Consider the following 25,665-nt stretch of genomic DNA (forward strand, 5'->3'; position numbering starts at 1 on the left):
GTGCACGTTGTGGGGCAGGCACACTGTGCACGTCGTGGTGCAGGCACACTGTGCGTACGTCGAGGCACAGGAGCACTGTGTGCACGTTGTGGGGCAGGCACACTGTGCGCACGTCGAGGCGCAGCAGCACTGTGCGCACATTGAGGCGCAGCAGTACTGTGCGCACGTCGTGGAGGCAGGCACACTATGCGCATGTCGAGGCGCAGGAGCACTATGCGCACATCGAGGAGCCAGGAGCACTGTGCGCACGTCGAGGAGCAGGAGCACTGTACGCACGTTGAGGCGCAGGAGCACTGTGTGCACGTCGAGGCGCAGGTGCACTGTGAGTAGAGGTGCATCTTGCAGAGCAGTGCAATACTGTGCACTGCATGTAGCAATGCAATGCACACACTCGGCGTGACACAGGCACACTGTACACGTGCAAAAGCTAAGTGCACTGTATACACACCGCAACACAAGAGGACTGTATGCACAATGTATTGCAAGCCTAATGTGCATGTGCGTCATTTTGCAGGCACAATGCACGTGTGGTGATGCGCAGGCTTCATTTACGAGTGTCGTATCGCAGGCGCACTGATTGTGTGGTGTCGCGCAGTTGCACTGTACACAAATCATAGCGCAGGTGCACTGTATGTTCACTGTAGCACAGGTGCATTTTGTGAGCTATTTCATTTTATCCAGGTTCGGTAAGTTTTGAAAAGATTCTGCCAAAGGTTTTGTATGAAAATCGATTTGATTCAGAGTTTGGGAGTTATTGTTATCAATTGTGTTTGTTCTTTGTCTTGTCCCATATCAAATAAAAAGCTAATTATGCATTTTTTTTCCAGTCCTGTGTGTAATTTGAAATACAGTATTAAACATCAATCAAGAATATGGGAAATAAGCATAACGATATGTAATATGTATCTTTAATCTCCCCCACTCCCTTTCTCCCTGCTCGTCTGAAGGGAGCTGAATGGGCAAGAAGGTGGTGTGGATGAAATTGGCAATGTTTCAGCACGGAGGAGCAATCGACCTTCTCAACAGCAAGGTGAGTGTCCACCTGTCTGGGGTGGGAGGGGCTGGAGGTGGAGGGAGAAGGAGGTTTCTCTGGGTGTCATGTGAAAGTCTTGTGGATCCGTTTTTGATTGCAGCTTTAGAATTGTAACTTTATGTATTTATTCTTATGTCCTACTTTTTTTTTTTTCTTGATGTGAGAAAGAGCAAAAGAAGAGGTGGAGAAACAGCATTTTAGCAATGTTGTGTGCCTGTGTTTTGTAGGTCCTGCAGTGCTGCTAACTGATCTGGTATTGTCTGCGTTCTAGCGGATGAATCGATGGTCAGATGTTATTTTATTTGTGCTTTTCATCGGTTTTGGAAAGTAAAATACTAAATTTGCTGTGTGCCTTTGCTTCAAATAAATTGCAAAGTAAGAAGAAGGTTGTTTCCTTTTCGGAATGAGTTTAATAATTATCTGCGAATAGTACGTGAATGCCACTGTATCGTGATGTGACCATGTGGAACATCACGTCATACTTAGGAACTAAGTGGACTTAGAAGGTGGTATCCTAAGCTGTGGACCAAGGGCTGGGTTCTGGGAGTGGTGTGTGGTGGATGCAGGAAACCAGGGCTGCTGAAGATGCCTGGAGAACGGTCCAGAGTCAGTAACATCATCTGTTGGTAACTTCGGGATGACATCATTTCCTGAAAAGTGGGGGGGGGGGGGGGGGGCAACTGGAATTTGGTTCGTTGTCTGGGTCTTCATAAAGCTCAGTAAACAGAGCTGCCTGGTAATCTGATATGGTGAGTTATTATGGCAAGCAGAGCTCTCGCCATCATGCTTTATGTTGAGTGTCATTAGCTATTTGAGAAACAGATTGCTTATAATTTTGGTGACTACACTTGATGTAAATTCTGGATATTAAAGAGATTACAAGTCTTTGGAAAGAAAATTGGATTTTGTGTCATTTTGAGAAGTCTTAGATATTGAGACCTTTCAAGCATGCATGTGTCTGATTTGGGTGCTAGTTTTAATGTTTTTTTTCAGAGGATTACTTTTCTTTTGTTTTAAAGATAACTGCAAAAAATATTCTTGCTAAAGTATTATTTGTTTAGAGTGGGAACTCGCGAGCTTTTGTGGCGTGGAATTGATGTCACATTTTCTTTCAGGCACTGGGCAGGCAGCAGCGTGCCGAGGCGATGCAAGGACAGGCAGAGGAGCGAATGCTGAGAAGGAACCTGGAAGCTCATCTGCATTACTCAGCGAGGGGAAGGTGAGCGGGAGCCACAGACATCCTTCCTCTGGAATGCGACGCAGGCTCAGGAGTCATCAGAAATGGGGAGCTGATATTGACATGGCAGTCGAGAAGGAGGCGGTGGCGGAGCAGTTGGCGGAGGCAGAGGGAGTGATTGACAAGGAGAGTGACCCCACAACAGGAAACAAGCAGGCTGTATCTGCATTCGAGATGGCGATGTCTGAGGGTTCCCTGTTATGCAGTAATAGGTCCATTGGACCTGAGACCGTCGGGTCTCTGCAAAGTTCGGCCGTTTCGAACCCAATCTCCGCCTGCCCGGCCCCAGAGGGAGCAGCAGCAGCAGCTGTGATGGTGGTGGTGGCTGTGGAGAGAGTTGGAGAGCATCAAGGTGGTGGCGGAGAACCGGCGGATGTGATTGACGTGCACACGGAGCAGACGGGAGATACGAACGAGGCCTCGAGACCAAAGGAGCAGTGTCTGGGGTGTGAAAGTGGTGTGCAGGGTGAAGGAGGTGATCTGAAAGAAATTGAAGAAGTGGAGGACATTGTGATGTCTACAGATGGTGAGGGTGGAGGGGTTAAGGGGAAATATAGGATTAGGGCTGAGAAAGGTGGGAATATAGAAGTGGATAAGATATGGAGAACTCTAGAAGATGATTTTAAATGTAAGGGGGATGGTCAACAGCAGCTGTCAGCTGAAAGAATAACTGGTGGCATTCAAGCCAAGTCCATTAGGCATAACGATCAGGGCATTGTGGGAAAGGATGTAATGCAATTGAGATTAAGAGAAGAATGTGGGGATAAAGTTATACAAGCTGAAAAAATGTCAACAATAGCTGTTGAAATGTTTGTGGAGGAGGTAGATGTGAAACTCGTTCAACGATCTGGCATGGATGCAGGATTTGTGGATGAAGCCAAGAACAGTGGACTCGAGGTCAACCCGGAGGCTGTATTTGGAGGTTTGGAGGCACAGAGTGCTGGGGTACAAGACCAGAAGATGGAGATGCAACAGAGTTCTCCTAAATATAAAGGTGACTTTGATGCTTTTAGCTCAGGTACAGCTGGAGGCTCCTTGGATTGTCCCAAGTCCCTATCCACGGTGTGCAAAATAAATGTTGGAAAAACTTTGAAGGATGAACAAAAGACCAAATCTTTAGTTTATGGTAGAAGTTCATCAGCCTCCTCTGATTCTGAAACAGACTATTCGGATAGAAGTAAATCTCGATCACCAAATCCAATGAAGTCAAATTTGAATAAGCCCAAGTCACCCTGCAAAATCACTCGTGTAATTGCTCGTCACTCAAGCAAGTCCAGAAGCTTATCCTTGTCTCCAAAGCATGAAGGCATCTGTCAAAAATATCAGTCAAAACCTCGAAGCAAGTCCAGGTCTCCCAAGGCAGTGTCTAAAGTTTGTTCCCTGTCACTTGTAAAAAGTTATTCAAATAGAGGTCGTAGCATGAGCAATTCTCAATCCCCTGGTGCTACATCCAGGGGTCGTGATCATAGCAAATCACGTTCCTTAAGTCGTGCAAAAAGCAATACGCGCTCACCAAAATGGAAGAAAAAATTGAGATCTGGGTCTTCAAAACGTGAAAGAAAATACCGGACTGCTAAGCGAGAACAAGGGTCATGGTCTCGCTCTCCTACCAGAACCAGATCGCGTTCTGAATCTCCAGAATTAAAAAGAAAAAGAAGATCGCCATCAGTTTGTGATACTCGGAAGCGTGGACGCCTATCCCGTTCTCGCTCACGAACTCGTGACCATTCCAGGTCCCGGTCAAGATCTCATTCGTGGCACAGAGACTCTCGTTCTCGGCGTAGTGACTCACGTTCCAGGCACAGAGATAGGCTGGACTCGAAGTTAGATCATGCTGGTTCTCGATCTCAAAGGGCAGACTCGAGGACTCGGCTCGGTGCTTCATGGTCTCGCAGTGATCGCCATCCATACCACACAGATTCGCGATCTCGTCGCAGAGATGCGTCTCCCCGTTGGGCTGATTCTCTTTCTCATAGAGGTAACTCCCAATCCCGCCGAGATTCTTGTACTCGTGATTCCAGGTCCCGCTACGACTCACCTTTTAGCAAAATAAAGGTTCGATCTCGTCGTAGTGAATCACGATCTCGGAGGGCTTTATCCAGTTCTCGTCGTCGCTCTCTGTCTCGCAGGAGTCGTTCACGCTCTCGCAGGCTTGAGTCTCGGGCTCACCATAGTAGATCTCCGTCACGTAACAAATCGCCACCACCTAGGGAATATAGGTCCAAAAAAGCTGACTCTGAATCTCGCAGAACTGGATCATTGTATCGGCGTAGTAAATCTAGGTCTCGCAGTGGTTCAAAGTCACGCAGATCCCACTCTCGGTCTTGCCATAGTGGGTCCAGAAAAGGCAGAGTTGCATCTTCTTCTCGCCAAAGTGACTCACGGTCAAAAAGTGCCAGATCCAAAAATCGCGAGAGGAATTCTAGGTCTCCTCACGACATGGCAGCCAAAACTTCCTCTCGGTCGAAAAAGGCGAGGTCTAAGTCTCATTGCAGTGAGTCCCAGTCTCATCTTGGTCAAGGCAAGTCTGAGTCACGATCTGGTCACCAATGGGAGAGTAGTAGTGATTCTTCAGGACAAGGAATTGCAGCATCCGAAAGCTTTCACAGAAAGAAGTCGCAAGACGTGGAAGAAACAGCATATAAGAAGCAAATAAAAAAAGGGAAGCTGGAAAATACAGTAGAAAAGCTAGTGAATCAGGAGGAAAGGATGAGAGAAGAAATAAGGAAGAAAAACAAAGAAATGCTAAAGCCTGAGGAAACAGAACACTTGGAGAGTGAGCTAAAGGAAGGAAATAACCTAGAGGGTGAGCTGGAGAAAAGCGAGAGACTGGAGAAGGAGAGAGAAGAAAGGGAGAGCTTGGAGAGGGAGAGAGAAGAACGGGAGAGATTGGAGAGGGAGAGAGAAGAAAGCGAGAGACTGGAGAGGGAAAGAGAAGAAAGCAAGGGACTGGAGAGGGAGAGAGAAGAAAGCAAGAGTCTGGAGAGGGAGAGAGAAGAAAGCGAGAGTCTGGAGAGGGAGAGAGAAGAAAGCGAGAGTCTGGAGAGGGAGAGAGAAGAAAGCGAGAGTCTGGAGAGGGAGAGAGAGGAAAGCGAGAGTCTGGAGAGGGAGAGAGAAGAAAACAAGAGACTGGAGAGGGATAGGGAAGAAAGCAAGCCACTGGAGAGGGAGAGAGAAGAAAGCGAGAGGCTTGAGAGGGAGAGAGAAGAAAGCGAGAGGCTGGAGAGGGAGAGAGAAGAAAGTGAGAGACTGGAGAGGGAGAGAGAAGAAAGCGAGAGACTGGAGAGGGAGCAAGAGGAAAGAGAAAGGATGGAGAGGGAGGAAAGAGAGAGGATGGAGAGTGAGGAAAGAGAGAGGATGGAGAGTGAGGAAAGACGAGAGGATGGAGAGGGAGGAAAGAGAGAGGATGGAGAGGGAGGAAAGAAATTGGATGGAGGGGGAGGAAAGAGAGAGGATGGAGGGGGAGGAAAGAGGGAAGATGGAGAGGGAGGAAAGAGAGAGGATGGAGATGGAGGAAAGAGAGAGGATGGAGATGGAGGAAGAGAGAGGATGGAGATGGAGGAAAGAGAGAGGATGGAGATGGAGGAAAGAGAGAGGATGGAGAGGGAGGAAAGAGAGAGGATGGAGAGGGAGGAAAGAAATAGGATGGAGGGGGAGGAAAGAGAGAGGATGGAGGGGGAGGAAAGAGAGAGGATGGAGGGGGAGGAAAGAGAGAGGATGGAGGGGGAGGAAAGAGAGAGGATGGAGAGGGAGGAAAGACAGAGGATGGAGATGGAGGAAAGAGAGAGGATGGAGAGGGAGGAAAGAGAGAGGATGGAGATGGAGGGAAGAGAGAGGATGGAGAGGGAGGAAAGAGAGAGGATGGAGATGGAGGAAAGAGAGAGGATGGAGAGGGAGGAAAGAGAGAGGATGGAGAGGGAGGAAAAAGAGAGGATGGAGAGGCAGGAAAGAGAGAGGGTGGAGTGGGAGAGGATGGAGTGGGAGAGGATGGAGTGGGAGAGGGTGGAGTGGGAGAGGGTGGAGTGGGAGAGGGTGGAGTGGGAGAGGGTGGAGTGGGAGAGGGTGGAGTGGAGAGGGTGGAGTGGGAGAGGGTGGAGTGGGAGAGGATGGAGAGAGAGGAAAAGGAGAGGATGGAGAGGGAGGAAAGAGAGAGGATAGAGAGGGAGGAAAGAGAGAGGATAGAGAGGGAGGAAAGAGAGAGGATAGAGAGGAGGAAAGAGAGAGGATAGAGAGGGAGGAAAGAGAGAGGATGGAGAGGGAGCAAAGAGAGAGGATGGAGTGGGAGAGGGAGGAAAAGGAGAGGATGGAGAGGGAGGAAAGAGAGAGGATGGAGTGGGAGAGGGAGGAAAAGGAGAGGATGGAGTGGGAGAGGGAGGAAAAGGAGAGGATGGAGAGGGAGGAAAGAGAGAGGATGGAGTGGGAGAGGGAGGAAAAGGAGAGGATGGAGTGGGAGAGGGAGGAAAAGGAGAGGGAGGAGTGGGAGAGGGAGGAAAAGGAGAGGGAGGAAAAGGAGAGGGAGGAAAAGGAGAGGGAGGAAAAGGAGAGGGAGGAAAAGGAGAGGATGGACAGGGAGGAAAGAGAGAGGATGGAGAGGGAAGAAAGAGAGAGGATGGAGAGGGAAGAAAGAGAGAGGATGGAGAGGGAAGAAAGAGAGAGGATGGAGAGGGAAGAAAGAGAGAGGATGGAGTGGGAGAGGAAGGAAAAGGAGAGGGTGGAGTGGGAGAGGGAGGAAAAGGAGAGGATGGAGTGGGAGAGGGAGGAAAAGGGGAGGATGGAGACGGAAGAGGGTGGAAAGAGAGAGGATGGAGATGGAGAGGGTGGAAAGAGAGAGGATGGAGATGGAGGAAAAGGAGAGGATGGAGAGGGAGGAAAGAGAGAGGATGGAGAGGGAGGAAAGAGAGAGGATGGAGAGGGAGGAAAGAGAGAGGATGGAGGGGGAGGAAAGAGAGAGGATGGAGGGGGAGGAAAGAGAGAGGATGGAGAGGAGGAAAGAGAGAGGATGGAGAGGGAGGATAGACAGAGGATGGAGATGGAGGAAAGAGAGAGGATGGAGATGGAGGAAAGAGAGAGGATGGAGATGGAGGAAAGAGAGAGGATGGAGATGGAGGAAAGAGAGGGGATGGAGATGGAGGAAAGAGAGAGGATGGAGATGGAGGAAAGAGAGAGGATGGGAGGGAGGAAAGAGAGAGGATGGAGGGGGAGGAAAGAGAGAGGATGGAGGGGGAGGAAAGAGAGAGGATGGAGGGGGAGGAAAGAGAGAGGATGGAGGGGGAGGAAGAGAGAGGATGGAGGGGGAGGAAAGAGAGAGGATGGAGGGGGAGGAAAGAGAGAGGATGGAGGGGGAGGAAAGAGAGAGGATGGAGGGGGAGGAAAGAGAGAGGATGGAGGGGAGGAAAGAGAGAGGATGGAGGGGAGGAAAGAGAGAGGATGGAGGGGAGGAAAGAGAGAGGATGGAGGGGGAGGAAAGAGAGAGGATGGAGGGGGAGGAAAGAGAGAGGATGGAGGGGGAGGAAAGAGAGAGGATGGAGGGGGAGGAAGGAGAGAGGATGGAGAGGAAGGAAAGAGAGAGGATGGAGAGGATGAAAAGGAGAGGATGGAGAGGGATGAAAAGGAGAGGATGAAGATGGATATGGAGGGGGAGGAAAGAGGGAGGATGGAGAGGGAGGAAAAAGAGAAGATGGAGAGGGAGAAAAAGAGAGGATGGAGAGGGAGGAAAGAGAGAGAATCGAAATGGAGAGGGAGGAAAGAGAGAGGATGGAAATGGAGAGGGAGGAAAGAGAGAGGATGGAAATGGAGGGGGAGGAAAGAGAGAGGATGGAAATGGAGAGGGAGGAAAGAGAGAGGATTGAAATGGAGAGGAGGAAAGAGAGAGGATGGAAATGGAGAGGAAGGAAAGAGAGAGGATGGAAATGGAGAGTGCGGAAATGGAGAGGGAGGAAAGAGAGAGGATAGAAATGGAAAGGGAGGAAAGAGAGAGAATGGAGAGGGAGACAAGAGATAGGATTGAGAGGGAGGCAAGAGAGAGGATTGAGAGGGAGGCAAGAGAGATGATTGAGAGGGAAGCAAGAGAGTGGATGGAGCGGAATGAGAGGGAACAAAAGCAGAGGAATGAGAGGGAAGCAAGAGATAGGAATGAGACGGAAGCAAGAGAGAGGAATGAGAGGGAAGCAAGAGAGAGGAATGAGAGGGAAGCAAGAGAGTGGAATGAGAGGGAAGCAAGAGAGTGGTGGATGGACAAGATGAGAATGGAAAGGGAGCGAAAAAGAGAGAATGGAGATGGAGGAACGAGAGAGGCCGGAGAGGGATGACAGAGAGATGATTGAGAGGGATGACACAGAGAAGATTGAGAGGGATGACAGAGAGAGAATTGAGAGGGATGACAGAGAGAGGATTGAGAGGGAGGCAAGAGAGATGATTGAGAGGGAGGCAAGAGAGATGATTGAGAGGGAAGCAAGAGAGTGGATGGAGAGGGAGCAAAAGGAGAGGAATGAGAGGGAGAAAAAAGAGAGGATGAAGAGGGAGGAATCAGAGAAGATGGAATGTGAGAGAGAGGAAGAAGTCATAAGGGAGGTGGAGGGAAAAGAGATGATGGAGCTAGAAAGGGAGAGGCTGGAGATGGAGAGGGTTGAAAGAAAGAAGATTGAAAAGGAGAGGCCTGAAATTGTGGGGGAGAGGCCTGAAAGAGAGAGGATTGAGGAGGGTGAGGAAAAAAAGAAACTCAAGAGGAAGAGAGAAGAGCACGAGCGACTGGAAGAGGAACGGGAGCGACTGGAAGAGGAACGGGAGCTACAGGAAGAGCAGTGGGAGCTACAGGAAAAGGAGTGGGAGCTTCAGGAAAAGGAGCGGGAGCGGCTGGCAAAGAAACAAGAGGAGCGAGAAAGGCTGAAAAGGAGCATGAAAGAGGAAAGCAAGAAAAACAAAAAGAGAAAAAGAAAGAAAAGAGAAAAAGATAAGCTTCAAAGAGTTAAAGAAAAGCTGGAAAAAAAGGAAAGGAACAAGGAAAAAGAGAAACTGGATAAGAAAAAATTGGACGAGAGGGAAAAGCTGGAGAAGAAAAACAAAGAGGAAAGGAAGAAGGAAAAAGAGAAAGACACAAGGAAAAGAAAAAGAAGTCCTGAATTGGTAAAACATCGATCACGTTCCAAAGATCATGACTCCAAGCGCCGGTCTCGATCACACGATCGTGCTCAAGACCGGGATCAAAAGAAAGAAAAGACTGAATGTAGCAGAGACAGGAAGCGTTCCTCACGATCCCGTTCCCGGAAGCGGTCCCAATCTCGAAAGCGCGCCTCGCGGTCCCGGTCCCGGAAGCGCGCCTCGCGGTCCCGGTCCCGGAAGCGCGCCTCGCGGTCCCGGTCCCGGAAGCGCGCCTCGCGGTCCCGGTCCCGGAAGCGCGCCTCGCGGTCCCGGTCCCGGAAGCGCGCCTCGCGGTCCCGGTCCCGGAAGCGCGCCTCGCGGTCCAGGTCTCGGAAGCGCGCCTCGCGGTCACGGTCCCGAAAGCGAGCACGTAAATCCCGTTCCCGATCTAGGGACAAGAAAGTGTCACGCTTTGGAGGTTCGAAAGTCCGATCTCCATCTCGTGATCGTGGAAGACTGCGTTCGGTATCACGACCACGTGGCAGAGACCGAGACAAAGGAAGATCTCGGTCTCGATCCAGGGAACATAAATTTGCAGGCAATTTTAATCGTGCTCGACAATCGGCTTGGTCCCGCTCTCGATCCCGAGAACGAGCACCCAGGCATTGGTGGGGTCCGCGGGGATGTCGGAGCTCTCCAGCGTTTCCTCGAGGCCGGTTGGCATCCCCACTTCCCTCTCCAGCATCACGAGGAGGAGCAACATCGCCATTTCGTATAACCAAAGAAGGTGAGGATTTTTTTTGTTTGATCTACTACCCGTCCCCCCTTCTTTACTGTGCCAACTGCTGGGAAAACAATTCTTCTCTCTCTCTCTCTCTCTCTCTCTCTCTCTCTCTCTCTCTCTCTCTCTCTCTCTCTCTCTCTCTCTCTCTCTCTCTCTCTCTCTCTCTCTCTCTCTCTCTCTCTCTCACTCTCTCTCTCTCTGTCTCTGTCTCTGTCTCTGTCTCTGTCTCTCTCTCTCTCTCTCTCTCTCTCTCATTCTAATTTGGTGTGTGGGTGCAACCCACGTCAAAATCCAAGATGGCCGCTGCCATGTATGTCTGATGCCATGTCTGAAGCTTGAGTGGAATATCTTGAAAAATAAGCGAAGTACCAACTTCTAATCTGGTGTGTGGGTGTATCTAGGCATAAGGAAGAAAGCTATTGAAAATTGGGTCGCCACGTCAAAATCCAAGATGGCCACCACCATGTATGTCTGAACCTTGTGAGCAGAATATCTTGAAAAATAAGCGAAGTATCAACTTCTAATCTGGTGTGTGGGTGTATCTCGGCATAAGGAAGAACGCTATTGAAAATTGGGTTGCCACGTCAAAATCCAAGATGGCCGCCACCATATATATGTCTGAACCTTGTGAGCGAAATATCTTGAAAAATAAACGAACTACTAACTTCTAATCTGGTGTGTGGGTGTATCTACGCATACGGAAGAACGCTATTGAAAATTGGGTCGCCACGTCAAAATCCAAGATGGCCACCACCATGTATGTCTGAACCTTGTGAGCGGAATATCTTGAAAAATAAGCGAAGTACCAACTTCTAATCTGGTGTGTGGGTGTATCTACGCATAAGGAAGAACGCTATTGAAAATTGGGTCGCCACGTCAAAATCCAAGATGGCCACCACCATGTATGTCTGAACCTTGTGAGTGGAATATCTTGAAAAATAAGCGAAGTACCAACTTCTAATCTGGTGTGTGAGTGTATCTCGGCATAAGGAAGAACGCTATTGAAAATTGGGTTGCCACGTCAAAATCCAAGATGGCCGCCACCATATATATGTCTGAACCTTGTGAGTGAAATATCTTGAAAAATAAACGAACTACTAACTTCTAATCTGGTGTGTGGGTGTATCTACGCATAAGGAAGAACGCTATTGAAAATTGGGTCGCCACCTCAAAATCCAAGATGGCCGCCTTGCGTCTTCCACTTTGTCAACTCTCATCATTTCACAGACGGGGGACCAAGGTGTAACGCTTGTTTTGTTTGATCTTCTACCCGTCCCCCCTTCTTTGCTGTGCCAACTGCTGGAAAAACAATTCTGCGCTCTTGCTCTCGCTCTCCCTCTCCCTCCCTCTCTCCCTCCCTCTCTCCGTCTCGCGCTCTGTCTCGCGCTCTGTCTCGCGCTCTGTCTCGCGCTCTGTCTCGCGCTCTGTCTCGCGCTCTGTCTCGCGCTTGTCTCGCGCTCTGTCTCGCGCTCTGCCTCTCTCTCTCTCTCTCTCTCTCTCTCTCTTTCGCTCACCCTCTCTCTCTCATCCTCTCTCTCTCACCCTCTCTCTCTCACCCTCTCTTTCTCACCCTCTCTCTCTCACCCTCTCTCTCTCTCACCCTCTCACCCTCTCTCTCTCTCACCCTCTCACCCTCTCTCTCTCTCACCCTCTCTCTCTCACCCTCTCTCTCTCACCCTCTCTCTCTCACCCTCTCTCTCTCACCCTCCCTCTCTCCCCCTCTCTCTCTCCCCCTCTCCCTCTCTCCCCCCCTCTCTCTCTCCTCCTCCTCTCTCTCTCTCTCTCTCTCTCCTCCTCTCTCTCTCTCCTCCTCTCCCTCTCCTCCTCTCTCTCTCTCCTCCTCTCTCTCTCCCCCTCTCTCTCCTCCTCTCTCTCTCTCCCCCTCTCTCTCCCACTCTCTCTCTCTCTCCCTCCCCCCCCCTCTCTCTCTCCTCCTCTCCCTCTCCCCCTCCCTCTCTCTCTCCCCCTCTCTCTCCCACTTGCTCTCGCTCTCACTCTCACTCTCTGCCCCCTAATCAGCCACTGATCACCCTACTTTGATTTTGACGATTTTTTTTTTATTGCTTCCCCTTTTCTTCAGCTCCAGGCAACATTCTCTCTCCATCCTCATCATTACCTTCCTCTGTTTTTCCTACTGTCTCAGAGAAAGCCCAGCTGTTGGTGATAGCTCGTGCCAATGCAGCCGTTGTGAATCCCAAGGTGGCTGTTGGCGTGATGAACTCGATTGGCCCTGCCGCTGCATTGTTGCCTTTGTTGCTCAAACAACAGCAGGAGCAAGTCACCGCTCAGTTGCCAGGTGCGTTACCATCTGGGCCAATCCCATTGTCTGCTCTTCCCTTGGCGATAGCAGTGTCATCGCAGACAGCGGCGCCCTGCCAAGACCTGGCCGTCCCTTCAGACGGTCCCGGTGCTACAGGCAGATTCAGAGGTGCGGCACCAGACTTTGGGAAGCTACGTGCTGCGGTTGTGGCGGCAAACAAGGGACATGCTCAGCATACGATCCAAGAATTGACGCAGGTATGACCAATTTTAACCCTTTGATGCAAGGTATGTCCAGGAGACCAACCCGATAGGATTTTTGTTGTGCTATAACTATGTTATATAATTTTTTTCTTTGCATGAGCCTCCTTGTATGCTCCTATAATTTAGTTACAAATAATTCAGTGTTATAAATATGTTATAGAATTTTTTTAAATTAATTCTTAAAACGATGCTCCCTTTCCAGTCCTCAGGACTGGAAGAAAAGAGTTCTTTCCACCATAGTTTCGTTGCCTGATTACCTCATTAACATGACATTCGGTCCTTGTGGAGATTACTTCACCCAGAGGGGGAGGGATGACGCTGAATCAACCTTGGCATCATTCCATTGCAATGTGATGAGTTTCCATTTTCTGGCTTTCATTTCCTCTTGTGAGCTTTGCCTGTTCCCATCGACCTATCGTTAGTTGTTTATTTGCTTTATCTTTGTAATTGGATTAATGCTTCGATTCCTTTGGCAAAGGCAATCTTCGTCTTGTCTTTTTATTTTCACGAGCTTTGCTAGTTTCACGAGCTTTTTTGAACTTGCATGATGAGACAACAACAACAACAACATGCATTTTAAGGCCATTTTCCCTGCGAGAGCGGGGGGTTAGTCCCCATGACAATCTTCTCCATTTTGCCCTATTTTCTGCATCTCCCCTTATTAACCCCCTTGCCCGCATTTCTTCTTCCACCATCTTTAGCCAAGTCTTTCTCGGTCTTCCCCGTCCTCTACTTCCTTCTACATTCATTTCCATAACTCTTCTCAACCAGTCACTTTCATCCTTCCTCAACACATGACCAAACCATCTCAACCTGTTCCTCTTCACAGCATCCATCACAGGCTCTATTCCCATCATCTTTCGCAATTCATCATTTGTCTTCCTCTCTCTCAACGATACTCCGCACATCCACCGAACCATTCGCATTTCCACCCTTTCCAGCCTTCGTTGCTGCTCTACATTCATGACCCATGTCTCGCTCCCATAAATCATAACACTTCTCACACATGCAGCATACAACTTTCCCTTCAGCTTCAACGACACTCCCCTCCTCATCAGCACGCCACTCAGTTCCCGAAACTTCTTCCATGCACATCTCACTCTAGCAACCGTTGCCGAGTCTGATCCACCTTCTCCATTCAGCATGCCTCAGAGGTAGCAAAATGTTTTCACACCTTCCAGCTTCACGCCGTCTCCAAGATACAACTCAACATTTCCTCCATCTGCAGCTCCCTCTGTGCACAGCTTACATTTGAATGCAGAGGGAGGGATGACGCTGAATCAACCTTGGCATCATTCCATTGCAATGTGATGAGTTTCCATTTTCTGGCTTTCATTTCCTCTTGTGACCTTTGCCTGTTCCCATCGACCTATCGTTAGGCAACAAAGGCAACAAAGGCAACAAAGGCAACAAAGGCAATGACTCCACTCTCTGCCGCTCCATTCCTCTTCCCTCAGATCGGCAGTCTGCTGCCTCCTCACTCTCTGAAGACCTGGACAAAATCACAGACTGGTCAAACAAGTGGAACATGTCTTTCAATCCTGACAAATCTCACACTCTTACTATGTCTCTCCGAAAAGATCGACTGGACAACCCTCCCATCTACTTTCTCAACAATCCTCTCCAAGAAGTTCTGTCGCTCAAGATTTTGGGTCTCACTATCTGCCATGATCTTTCTTGGGAAAACCACATTTCCAAGCTGGCCTCCAAAGCCAGTCGCCGACTGGGCATCCTCCGTCGTGCGAAGTCCTTCCTCGGCACACCTGAGCTCCTCACCACATACAAGGCTTTCATCCGCAGCTCAATGGAATACTGTTCTCCCCTATGGGCCGGTGCTCCTGCCTCACACCTAGCTCGGCTTCACGCTGTTGAAACCAAAGCTTTCAGAATTATTGGAATCTCCCGCGATGAAGCTATCTCTGAGGGCCTTTCACTCACTCACCGCAGGCAGGTAGGTGGTCTTTCTGTCTTCTACCGACTCCTCTCCGGCCTTGCACCCCCAGCTCTCTCTGTGCTCTGTCCCCCAAATATTCCTACAGGTCGCACAAGATCTGCCAGCAACCCTCTGATGGTTAAACTGCCGAAATCTCGGCTCTCCGCTCACCTTCACTCTTTCATTCCTCTTTTCTCCCGCCTCTGGAACAAACTCCCTCACTCCCTTCAATCCCACTCCTCCCTCCAGGTCTTTAAAACAGCTGTTCACCACCATCTCTTATCTTCCCCCATCCAAAACCTTGATCTTTTCTACCCCCGCTAATTCACCCCAGATCCACCTTGTTTGAAATTCCAACTTCTTTCCTGGAAGTCCTGGCAGTGTCCATATGTTTTATACCTCTCCCACTGCCCCCTTCCCACGCCCCCCCCCCCCCCCCCCAAAGCCCTCGCCCTCTCTCAGATCTCTCGATGTCTCCATGTCTCTCGGTCCCTGCTCTCAAATGTTGTGTTTGTGTCCTTCCCCCTCTCTCCCCATCTTGTCTACCGCTCCCTATGTTATATGTTTTATGTGTCGGTTTGTCTTTCTGTGTGATTAATGTTCGCTCTTTCACGAGCCTCGATCTTGTATACAAAAAAAAAAAAAAAAAAAAAAAAAGCTGCCACACTGGTTAATGACCCTCTCAGACCACGACATTTTTGATGAACCCACTCAGCGCACATTGTTCATTGAATGGAGTTCACTCTGACACCCTTCCTGCACACAGCACATGGCCACTTCCCAGTTCTTTACACCTCACCACATGCTTTACCACTTGCCATCACCTTCGTCTTTCCTATATTCACATTCAGACCTTTTGTCTCCATACATTCCTTCCACTTGTTCATCTTTTCCTTCAGTCCATCCATACTTTCTGCAATCAACACCAGATCATCTGCATACAACAACTCCCATGGTAAACCCTCCTTTACATTCTGAGCCAGCACCTCCATCACAGCTACAAATAGTAGTGGACTTAGTACCGACCCCTGATGCACTCCCACCTTCACCTCAAACTCACCACTGTTCCCGTCCTTCGTCCTTACAGCTGTGCACGCTCTTTTGTACATTGCCATCACAACTCTGATCAACCATTCCTCAATGCCCATGTCAATACTTCGTGTGGAACCCTATCGAATGCTTTCTCCAGATCAACAAACCCAAGAAACAACTTCTTCCTCTTCTCCATGGACTTCTCCTGCAACTGCCTCACAATAAAGAGCGCGTCTGTCGTTCCTCTTCCTGGCATAAATCGAAACTGCATTTCGTCGATCTTTACCTTCTTCCTGATCCTCCGCTCCAACACCCTTTCCAATACCTTCATTCCATGCTCCAATAACTTTATCGCTCGGTACGAGCCACACTCCAGAGGGTCACCTTTCCCCTTGTGTAGAGGGACGAGGGTACTCAGTTCCCAATCAACTGGAATGCGCCCTTCTTTCACCACCAGATTACAGATCTCTGCCATTCTCTTCACACCCCAACTTCCTGCTGCCTTCAACATATCTCCCACAACTCCCGTCGGCCCTCCGCTTTTCTACTCTTCATTGCTTTTATCGCTTCCTCAACTTCCTTCTCAGTTATCTTCTCTGCCGGTCCTAAAACTGGGTTACTCTCTATGTTGCCATCCCATTCATTCTCTGTATTCAACAGCATTTCCATATATCTTTTCCATCTTCCTTTAATTCCATCTGGGTCCACAACTCGGTACGAGCTGAACTGAGTGGCGTGCTGATAATGAGGGGAGTGTCGTTGAAGCTGAAGGGAAAGGTGTATGCTGCACGCGTGAGAAGTGTTATGATTTATGGGAGCGAGACATGGGTAATGAACGTAGAGCAGCAACGAAGGTTGGAAAGGGTGGAAATGCGAATGGTTCGGCGGATGTGCGGAATATCGTTGAGAGAGAGAGGAAGACAAATGATGAATTGCGAAAGATCATGGGTATAGAGCCTGTGATTGATGCTGTGAAGAGGAACAGGTTGAGATGGTTTGGTCATGTGTTGAGGAAGGATGAAAGTGACTGGTTGAGAAGAGTGTTGGAAATGAATGTAGAAGGAAGTAGAGGATGGGGAAGACCGAGAAAGACTTGGCTAAAGATGGTGGAAGAAGAAATGCGGGCAAGGGGGTTAACAAGGAGAGATGCAGAAAATAGGGCAAAATGGAGAAGATTGTCATGGGGATCGCAAGGCCAACCCCCGCTCTAGTCGGGAAAATGGCCTTTGAAATGCATGTTGTTGTTGTTGTTGTTGGGTCCACAACGATTTGTCCCACTTCATCCTTCAAGCAACTCACCCCCATCACATCACACCTCTCTTTCGCTATCTGCTTTGCAATCCTGAATACCGCTCTCTGACCCTCTTCCGAATCCAAGCGTTCTCCAAACATTTTCCTACATGCCTCCTGCGCCTTTGCTACCTCTTTCTTTGCAGCCTTCTTGACTGCCTTATAACTTTCATGCTCTGCTTTTTCTGCTCCCGTACCCTTCACCTTCTGCCACTGCTTGAACTTCTTCCTCTTCTCGTCAATCCTCTTTCCAACTTCATCATCCCACCACCATATTTCCGAGTGCCTCAGTGGTCCTTTTGTCCATCCACATACCTCACCAACGGCTCCCAACAGACTATCTTTCATTGACATCCAACCACGTTCAAGCTCAACCACATCATCCTCTACCCAACTCAGCCTCTCTTTTAATGCCTCCCTTACTGTCACCTCTTTCAACCTCCACACCTTCATTCTCGGTTGGTACTTCACCCGCCAAGCTTTCCTTGCACCTTTCACCCTTATGTCGCAGACAACCAAGTGGTGCTGTGAAACAGCCTCCTCCCCCGGGATCACCTTTGTGTCCCGGACGTGCGCCCTATCTCGCCTACGCATCATCAGGTAGTCAACGGTTGTCGTCGACCCACCTGACGTGTATGTAACAAGCTTATTATCCCCTTTCTGGAACTGAGTTTTACAAATCAACAAATCAGCTCCATCAGCAAACTCCAAAATCCTTTCACCTTCTCCATTTCTCACACCATATCCGTAACCCCCATGAACTCCCTCAAAACCGTCCATACTCCTTCCCACATGTCCATTTAGGTCTCCTCCTACCACAACAACTTCCTCATCTTTCACGTTTTCCATCATCTTCTCTATCGCACACCAGAACTTGTCCTTCTCTTCATCGCTCCGACCAACCTGCGGAGCATATTCCGAGATGGCGTTCACCAAGAGCTTTCCAATCATTATTTTCACCATCATCAACCTATCACTCACTCTAGTCACACTCACCACCCTGTCTACAAACTCCTCAGAAAACAGGACACCAACACCCTTCATGCCCTCCAGGCACCCTTGCCACACAAACTTGTATTTCTGTCCCTGCCTACCCTTCACCATTCTCACACCGCTTCCCTTCCACCTCGTCTCTTGCACACAACATATGTCCACTCTTCTTCTGATCAATACTTCCACCACTTCTCCTGATCTCCCTGTCATTGTCCCTACATTCCATGTCCCAAACCTCAGAAACCGATCTCCACTTCGGGCTGTACCCTGCCCATATGTAGTTGTAATTGTCATGGTTCTCTTTTTGAGGCAATGTTTTTATGCCCGGATGCCCTTCCTGACGCCAACCCTCTTAGTCGCCTCTTACGACATGCAGGGATACGGTGTACCTATTCTAACCAGGGTACACACCGACATGATGAGACACTCATCGCTTGTTGTTGTTTGGCATACTGTTCTGCAAATGTTGGAGCGATTTTATAATATTTTATTCCATTCTATTTTTGCATTGTTTGGTTATCTTCCAAATAAAAGGGTCCATTGGATCACTTTTTTGAGCAAATACCTCCCCCTTTTGTCTCAACTTTGTACACAAAATAATAAAAAAACAAAAACAATTTTTTTTTCAAAAGTTTACTTTTTTCCCCGCCTCTCTTCTCTCTTTCAGGCCTCTCCTTTTCAATCTTCTCTCTTTCAACCCTCTCCATCTCCAGCCTCTCCCTTTCTGTCTCCATCCTCCCTTTTCCCTCCACCTCCCTTTTGACTTCTTCCTCTCCGCAAAGTTTTTGATAAAGTTGTGGGTATATCTATCTATAATTCCAGTAATCTCTGTCTGTCTGTCTGTACGTCTGTACGTTTGTCTGTGACCGCTGTTTCTCGACAACCACGGGTCCGATATACTTTTAACTTGCCAGGTATATTGCTGGGGACCCGAGGATGTGCCTTTTCAAGGTTTCATATTAATCGGACAATTACTTACCGAGCTATGTCCAAAAAACGATTCAACCAATCAGAGAGCAGCGAACGATCGCGTGTGCCGAACGTGGCGGGCACACTCTGCCTCGGATGGCACATTTGAGAGCGTATTCATTTATTTCACGTTTGCAAACTATGTTGGCGTTAAACTATGTTTTACAACTAATAAAAACGAATTTGCGATTCATTCGCTTTCCTGCGCGTTTGTGCACGCGATGGCGATTTCTTTACCAAACTCCGGAAGCCGTTCGCTTTGGACCAAACCATTGCATGTAAATAGAGGGGGGGGATTGTCACCACTCGCAAGCCGTTCGCTTTGGACCAAACCATTTCATGTAAATAGAGGGGGGGGATATAATTTTAGATATAGATATAGTACGGGCATGCCCTAGTATTCTAAATAAAAGGATCAGTGAATCACCTTTTTTGAACAAACACTCCTCCATAATCCTTAATTTTGTAGAGAAAAAGAAATAAATAATAGTTTTTATGCCTCCGCCGACAAAGTCGCCGGAGGCATTATGTTTTCAGGTTGTCCGTCCGTACGGGGTAAACCTCGTTTTTCTCAGCAACCATATGTCCGATTGAGACTAAACTTTCAGGGTAGGAGTGTCACCCATGCAGAATGGTTTTATGATAATTGTAATGTCATCGGTCACGTGGTATGGCAGCCATCTTGAATTGAAAGCAAATAATTTAAATACTATTTCTCGGAAACCGCTGAATGGAAAAATTTGAAACTTGGCACGTTGTCAAGTTCTCCCGATGGGGAACAAAAGCATGATTATGATGATGTCATCGGTGAAGTGGTATACAAGCCAAAAATGTTTTAATTGTATTTCTTATCCTAAAAATATCAAGGTTGTTAAATATGTTAAATAGATGTTATGTTATGGGGATGTTAAATAGAAGACTTAACTCAAAGAAACCGCTAAATGTATCATACCTGAAAAGAAGATGTCAACACGTTAAACTGGAACACACTACCTACACTTGGAATTTGGGTGTTCTTCAAGGAAAGCCACGATACCTCTGGCTCATTTTTAAAAAACCAGATGGAGAGGACGGTACTAATAAGAATAATGCGCTGAGTGATAATGCTAAGGTGAAACAACTTCGGGTTTCTCTTGATTAGGTCTTATCCTAAAAATCTGAAATTGCATGCACATGATCAATGACCCATTTGTATTGAAATATTAAATTTATGACATCATAGGTCACATGGTTTGGCAGCCATATTGGATTGAAGGAAAATATTAAATAATTATATCTCTGAAACCGCTCACCCTATCGATGCTAAATTTTACAAATATCATCTGCCAGCACTGTTGCATTTTGTTTTAAAATGATGATGTCATAGGTCACGTGGTTTGGCAGCCATCTTGGATAGAAAAACGAACCTTATCCGATCCACACAAAACTTCACAAATGTGATCACCAACCCATACATATGCAGAGTGATGGCTTTTACCCGTTGTGGGACTATGCGGAGGCATATTGGCGACACAGTCGCATTGTTCTCGTTTTGTTTGTTTGTTTAAAGTCTTATGATTACGTTAATATGATTCTACATGTTGCCCTGTCTCCTAGCAACCATTCAAATTAGCTTAAAATGTGGCGATACTGTTTAAAATACCCTTAGCTGGTGTAGTATTATTTATTCTACCAGGTTATTATATTAGTGCTTTATTCTACCAATTCTCCATTATCCCTGCGCATCGCAAGAGGCGACTAAGGATTGGCGTCAGGAAGGGCATCCGGCTATAAAAACATTGTCTCAAACAGGGAACCATGATTGTCATGGGACCCGCAAGGCTAACCCCCGCTCTCGCGGGGAAAATGGCCTTAAAACGATCATTCATATATTCATTCATTCTACCAGGTGAACACTAAGGGGTATTGCCCTTATTTTTGTCCCCCGTCGCTCAGCGGAGCGAAAGGGGGACTATGGCTTTCCCCTACGTCCGTGTGTCCGTCCGTCCATGTGTGTGTGCGGGCGTGCGTAAGCGAAGGACCGCATTCGAATTTGGTGTGTGGGTGCAACCCACGTCAAAATCCAAGATGGCCGCCACCATGTATGTCTGGCGTGCGTAAGCGAAGGACCGCATTCGAATTTGGTGTGTGGGTGCAACCCACGTCAAAATCCAAGATGGCCGCCACCATGTATGTCTGATGCCATGTATGTCTGAACCTTGTAACCTGCATATCTTGAAAAATAAGCGAAGTACCAACTTCTAATCTGGTGTGTTGGTGTATCTAGGCATAAGGAAGAACGCTATTGAAAATTGGGTCGCCACGTCAAAATCCAAGATGGCCACCGCCATGTATGTCTGAACATTGTGAGATTAATATCTTGAAAAATAAGCGAAGTACCAACTTCTAATTTGGTGTGTGGGTGTATCTCGGCATAAGGACGAACGCTATTGAAAATTGGGTCGCCACGTCAAAATCCAAGATGGCCGCCCCCATATATATGTCTGAAACTTGTGAGCGAAATATCTCGAAAAATAAGCGAAGTACCAACGTCTAATCTGGTGTGTGGGTGTATCTAGGCACAAGGAAGAAAGCTGTTTAAAATCGGGTCACCACGTCAAAAGCCAAGATGGCCGCCGCCATGTATGTCTGAAACTTGAGATGAATATCTTGAAAAATAAGCAAAGTACCAACGTCTAATTTGGTGTGTGGGTATATCTCGGCATAAGGAAGAACGCTATTGAAAATTGGGTCGCCACGTCAAAATCCAAGATGGCCACCACCATATATATATGTCTGAACCTTGAGCGAAATATCTTGAAAAATAAGCGAAGTACCAACTTCTAATCTGGTTTGTGGGTGTATCTAGGCACAAGCAAGAACGCTGTTTAAAATTGGGTCGCCACGTCAAAATCCAAGATGGCCGCCGCCATGTATGTCTGATGCCATGTATGTCTGAACCTTGTAACCTGCATATCTTGAAAAATAAGCAAAGTACCAACTTCTAATCTGGTGTGTGGGTGTATCTAGGCATAAGGAAGAACGCTATTGAAAATTGGGTCGCCATGTCAAAATCCAAGATGGCCGCCGCCATGTATGTCTGAACCTTGTGAGATGAATATCTTGAAAAATAAGCGAAGTACCAACTTCTAATTTGGTGTGTGGGTGTATATCAGCAGAAGGAAGAACGCTATTGAAAATTGGGTCGTCACGTCAAAATCCAAGATGGCCGCCACCATATAAATGTCTGAACCTTGTGAGCGAAATATCTTGAAAAATAAGCGAAGTACCAACTTCTAATCTGGTGTGTGGGTGGATCTAGGCACAAGCAAGAACGCTGTTTAAAATTGGGTCGCCACGTCAAAATCCAAGATGGCCGCCGCCATGTATGTCTGAACCTTGAGATGAATATCTTGAAAAATAAGCGAAGTACCAACTTCTAATCTGGTGTGTGGGTGTATCTCTGCATAAGGACGAACGCTATTGAAAATTGGGTCGCCACGTCAAAATCCAAGATGGCCGCCACCATATATATATGTCTGAAACTTGTGAGCGAAATATCTCGAACAATAAGCGAAGTACCAACGTCTAATCTGGTGTGTGGGTGTATCTATTGGGTCGCCACGTCAAAATCCAAGATGGCCGCCGCCATGTATGGTTGAACCTTGTGAGATGAATATCTTGAAAAATAAGCGAAGTACCAACTTCTAATCTGGTGTGTGGGTGTATCTCTGCATAAGGACGAACGCTATTGAAAATTGGGTCGCCACGTCAAAATCCAAGATGGCCGCCACCATATATATGTCTGAAACTTGTGAGCGAAATATCTCGAACAATAAGCGAAGTACCAACGTCTAATCTGGTGTGTGGGTGTATCTATTGGGTCGCCACGTCAAAATCCAAGATGGCCGCCGCCATGTATGGTTGAACCTTGTGAGATGAATATCTTGAAAAATAAGCGAAGTACCAACTTCTAATCTGGTGTGTGGGTGTATCTCTGCATAAGGACGAACGCTATTGAAAATTGGGTCGCCACGTCAAAATCCAAGATGGCCGCCACCATATATATGTCTGAAACTTGTGAGCGAAATATCTCGAACAATAAGCGAAGTACCAACGTCTAATCTGGTGTGTGGGTGTATCTATTGGGTCGCCACGTCAAAATCCAAGATGGCCGCCGCCATGTATGTCTGAACCTTGTGAGATGAATATCCTGAAAAATAAGCGAAGTACCGACTTCTAATCTGGTGTGTGGGTGTATCTCTGCATAAGGACGAACGCTATTGAAAATTGGGTCGCCACGTCAAAATCCAAGATGGCCGCCACCATATATATGTCTGAAACTTGTGAGCGAAATATCTCGAACAATAAGCGAAGTACCAACGTCTAATCTGGTGTGTGGGTGTATCTATTGGGTCGCCACGTCAAAATCCAAGATGGCCGCCGCCATGTATGTCTGAACCTTGTGAGATGAATATCTTGAAAAATAAGCGAAGTACCGACTTCTAATTTGGTGTGTGGGTGTATCTCGGCATAAGGAAGAACGCTATTGTAAATTGGGTCGCCACGTCAAAATCCAAGATGGCCGCCACCATATATATGTCTGAACCTTGTGAGCGTAATATCTTGAAAAATAAGCAAAGCACCAACTTCTAATCTGGTGTTTGGGTGTATCTAGGCACAAGGAAGAACGCTATTGAAAATTGGGTCGCCACGTCAAAATCCAAGATGGCCGCCGCCATGTATGTCTGAACCTTGTGAGCGGAATATCTTGAAAAATAAGCGAAGTACCAACTTCTAATCTGGTGTGTGGGTGTATCTAGGCATAAGGAAGAACGCTATTGAAAATTGGGTGGCCACGTCAAAATCCAATATGGCCACCTCTATGTATGTCTGAACCTTGTGAGCGAAATATCATATCGTAGCATGTTTTCTGCGTCTTAAACTTTGTCAACTCGCATCACTTCACCGACGGGGGGACCTAGGCGTAACGCTTGTTATTTTTGTTTGTCCGTTCATCATATGAGTTAAGTTAATTGTTCTCAAACATTGAAAGTTCAATAAAAGAAAGGTTTTTCAAATCATTTCGAAAATTTAGCATTTTTTGACAAAATATCAGTCAATATACTGTATTGGCATCGGTTGGGCTCTAAAAATAATATGGCAATGGGGCAAAGCAAAAACAATAGGACATTTGGAGATATCGCAGCACAAGGCAAGAGGAGGAATTGTGGGTGATGTGTGGGAACATGGTCTCAGCGGGTGATGTGTGGGAACATGGTCTCAGCGGGTGATGTGTGGGAACATGGTCTCAGCGGGTGATGTGTGGGAACATGGTCTCAGCGGGTGTAGTAAAGTTTGGAGGTAGGATTAGGAGTGACCAGGAAGTGGTTGGTAGCAGACTTGAAATCTTGACAAGGAAGATCTTAAGACATAGAATGGAGGTGGCTGTATAAGTTTCACTTGGGGGTGGCAATAAGGAAAAGGTTTCCGGTCGAACGTGCGTAATGCTATGGGAGGAAGGGGTTGGGCATACTTAGGGGGGAGAGCGCAGGTTGGCAACATGAGAATAGGTCTGGTAAAAAAAAAAAAAAACTGCAAAGCAACCAAGCTGCCTGCAATGAGCAAGAAACACACTGAGAAGACCCATTGTCATCGAGGGCCTTTGTACTCCATTGGATCAATAGTGGAATGATGGGATGCAACAGCAGTCCATGTGGGTGTGGTGGCAAGGGAGGAGTTGTGGGAATATCCAATGACGCTTTACATGAAGGCCTCGTTCTCATTTAGCCGAGAATTTAAAATGAAAGACTCAGCCCTGCAGAGAGGTCCGAGGTGGCAGCCAGTTTTGGAGGCCAGCATAGAGATGTGATCTGCTCGAGACCGATTACAGCTGCTACATATACAACAACAACAACAACAACATGCATTTTAAGGCCATTTTCCCTGCAAGAGCGGGGGTTAGCCTTGCGGTCCCCATGACAATCTTCTCCATTTTGCCCTATTTTCTGCATCTCCCCTTGTTAACCCCCTTTCCCGCATTTCCTCTTCCACCATCTTTAGCCAAGTCTTTCTCGGTCTTCCCCATCCTCTACTTCCTTCCACATTCATTTCCATCACTCTTCTCAACCAGTCACTTTCATCCTTCCTTAACACATGACCAAACCATCTCAACCTGTTTCTCTTCACAGCATCCATCACAGGCTCTATTCCCATCATCTTTTGCAATTCATCATTTGTCTTCCTCTCTCAACGATACTCCACACATCCACCGAACCATTCGCATTTCCACCCTTTCCAGCCTTCGTTGCTGCTCTACGTTCATTACCCATGTCTCGCTCCCTCAAATCATAACACTTCTCACACATGCAGCATACACCTTTCCCTTCAGCTTCAACGACACTCCCCTCAACATCAGCACGCCACTCAGTTCCCTAAACTTCTTCCATGCACATCTCACTCCAGCAACCATTGCCGAGTCTGATCCACCTTCTCCATTCAGCATGTCTCCTCGGTAGCAAAATGTTTTCACACCTTCCAGCTTCATGCCGTCTCCAAGATCCAACTCAACATTTCCTCCATCTGCAGCTCCCTCTGTGCACACCTTACACTTGAATGTATCTGCCACACTGGTTAATGACCCTCTCAGACCACTGCATTTTTGATAAACCCACTCAGCGCACATTGTACATTAATAATAACTAGGGCATGCCCGTACTATATATATATCTAAAATTATATCCCCCCCCCTCTATTTACATGAAATGGTTTGGTCCAAAGCGAACGGCCTGCGAGTACGGTGACAATCCCCCCCC

The 25,665-nt window shown here is 47.6% G+C and overlaps 3 protein-coding genes across 13 annotated transcripts in view; all 3 read left to right on the top strand.

Annotated features, from left to right (window-relative positions):
* The window catches only part of LOC144890645 (uncharacterized), a 17,508-nt gene extending 10,954 nt beyond the window's left edge, over positions 1 to 6,554 (top strand). Inside the window, exons 2-7 of one of the 10 annotated variants that reach the window (XM_078771524.1) lie at positions 948 to 1,030; positions 1,261 to 1,318; positions 1,600 to 1,659; positions 2,149 to 2,252; positions 2,560 to 2,796; positions 3,133 to 6,553. In XM_078771524.1, the coding sequence (XP_078627650.1) occupies positions 2,583 to 2,796; positions 3,133 to 6,428 (3,510 nt within the window). In that variant the 5' untranslated portion in view covers positions 948 to 1,030; positions 1,261 to 1,318; positions 1,600 to 1,659; positions 2,149 to 2,252; positions 2,560 to 2,582 and the 3' untranslated portion in view covers positions 6,429 to 6,553. Of the gene's footprint in view, positions 1 to 947; positions 1,031 to 1,260; positions 1,319 to 1,546; positions 1,660 to 2,148; positions 2,797 to 3,132 lie in introns of those variants that run through there. The other 9 variants (XM_078771522.1, XM_078771526.1, XM_078771523.1 and 6 more) reach the window with 9 other exon arrangements.
* On the top strand, positions 6,520 to 7,530 carry LOC144890647 (uncharacterized; the record flags this gene model as incomplete). The annotated part of the gene is made up of 1 exon (XM_078771531.1): positions 6,520 to 7,530. A coding segment is annotated over exon 1 (1,011 nt), but the record flags the coding sequence as incomplete, so codon positions are not given.
* A 110-nt stretch (positions 7,531 to 7,640) lies between these two features.
* LOC137414472 (uncharacterized) overlaps positions 7,641 to 25,665 on the top strand; it is a 45,951-nt gene continuing 27,926 nt past the window's right edge. For both annotated transcript variants that reach the window (XR_013622344.1, XM_078771530.1), the window contains exons 1-2: positions 7,641 to 10,134; positions 12,275 to 12,648. Coding sequence is in view for 1 of the 2 variants with exons in the window: in XM_078771530.1 (XP_078627656.1) it covers positions 8,541 to 10,134; positions 12,275 to 12,648 (1,968 nt within the window). In the remaining variant the exon portion in view is untranslated. The remainder of the gene's footprint in view (positions 10,135 to 12,274; positions 12,649 to 25,665) is intronic.

Source organism: Myxine glutinosa, chromosome 2 (genome assembly GCF_964187855.1).
Source record: "Myxine glutinosa chromosome 2, kmMyxGlut1.1, whole genome shotgun sequence".
Classification (NCBI taxonomy): domain Eukaryota; kingdom Metazoa; phylum Chordata; class Myxini; order Myxiniformes; family Myxinidae; genus Myxine; species Myxine glutinosa.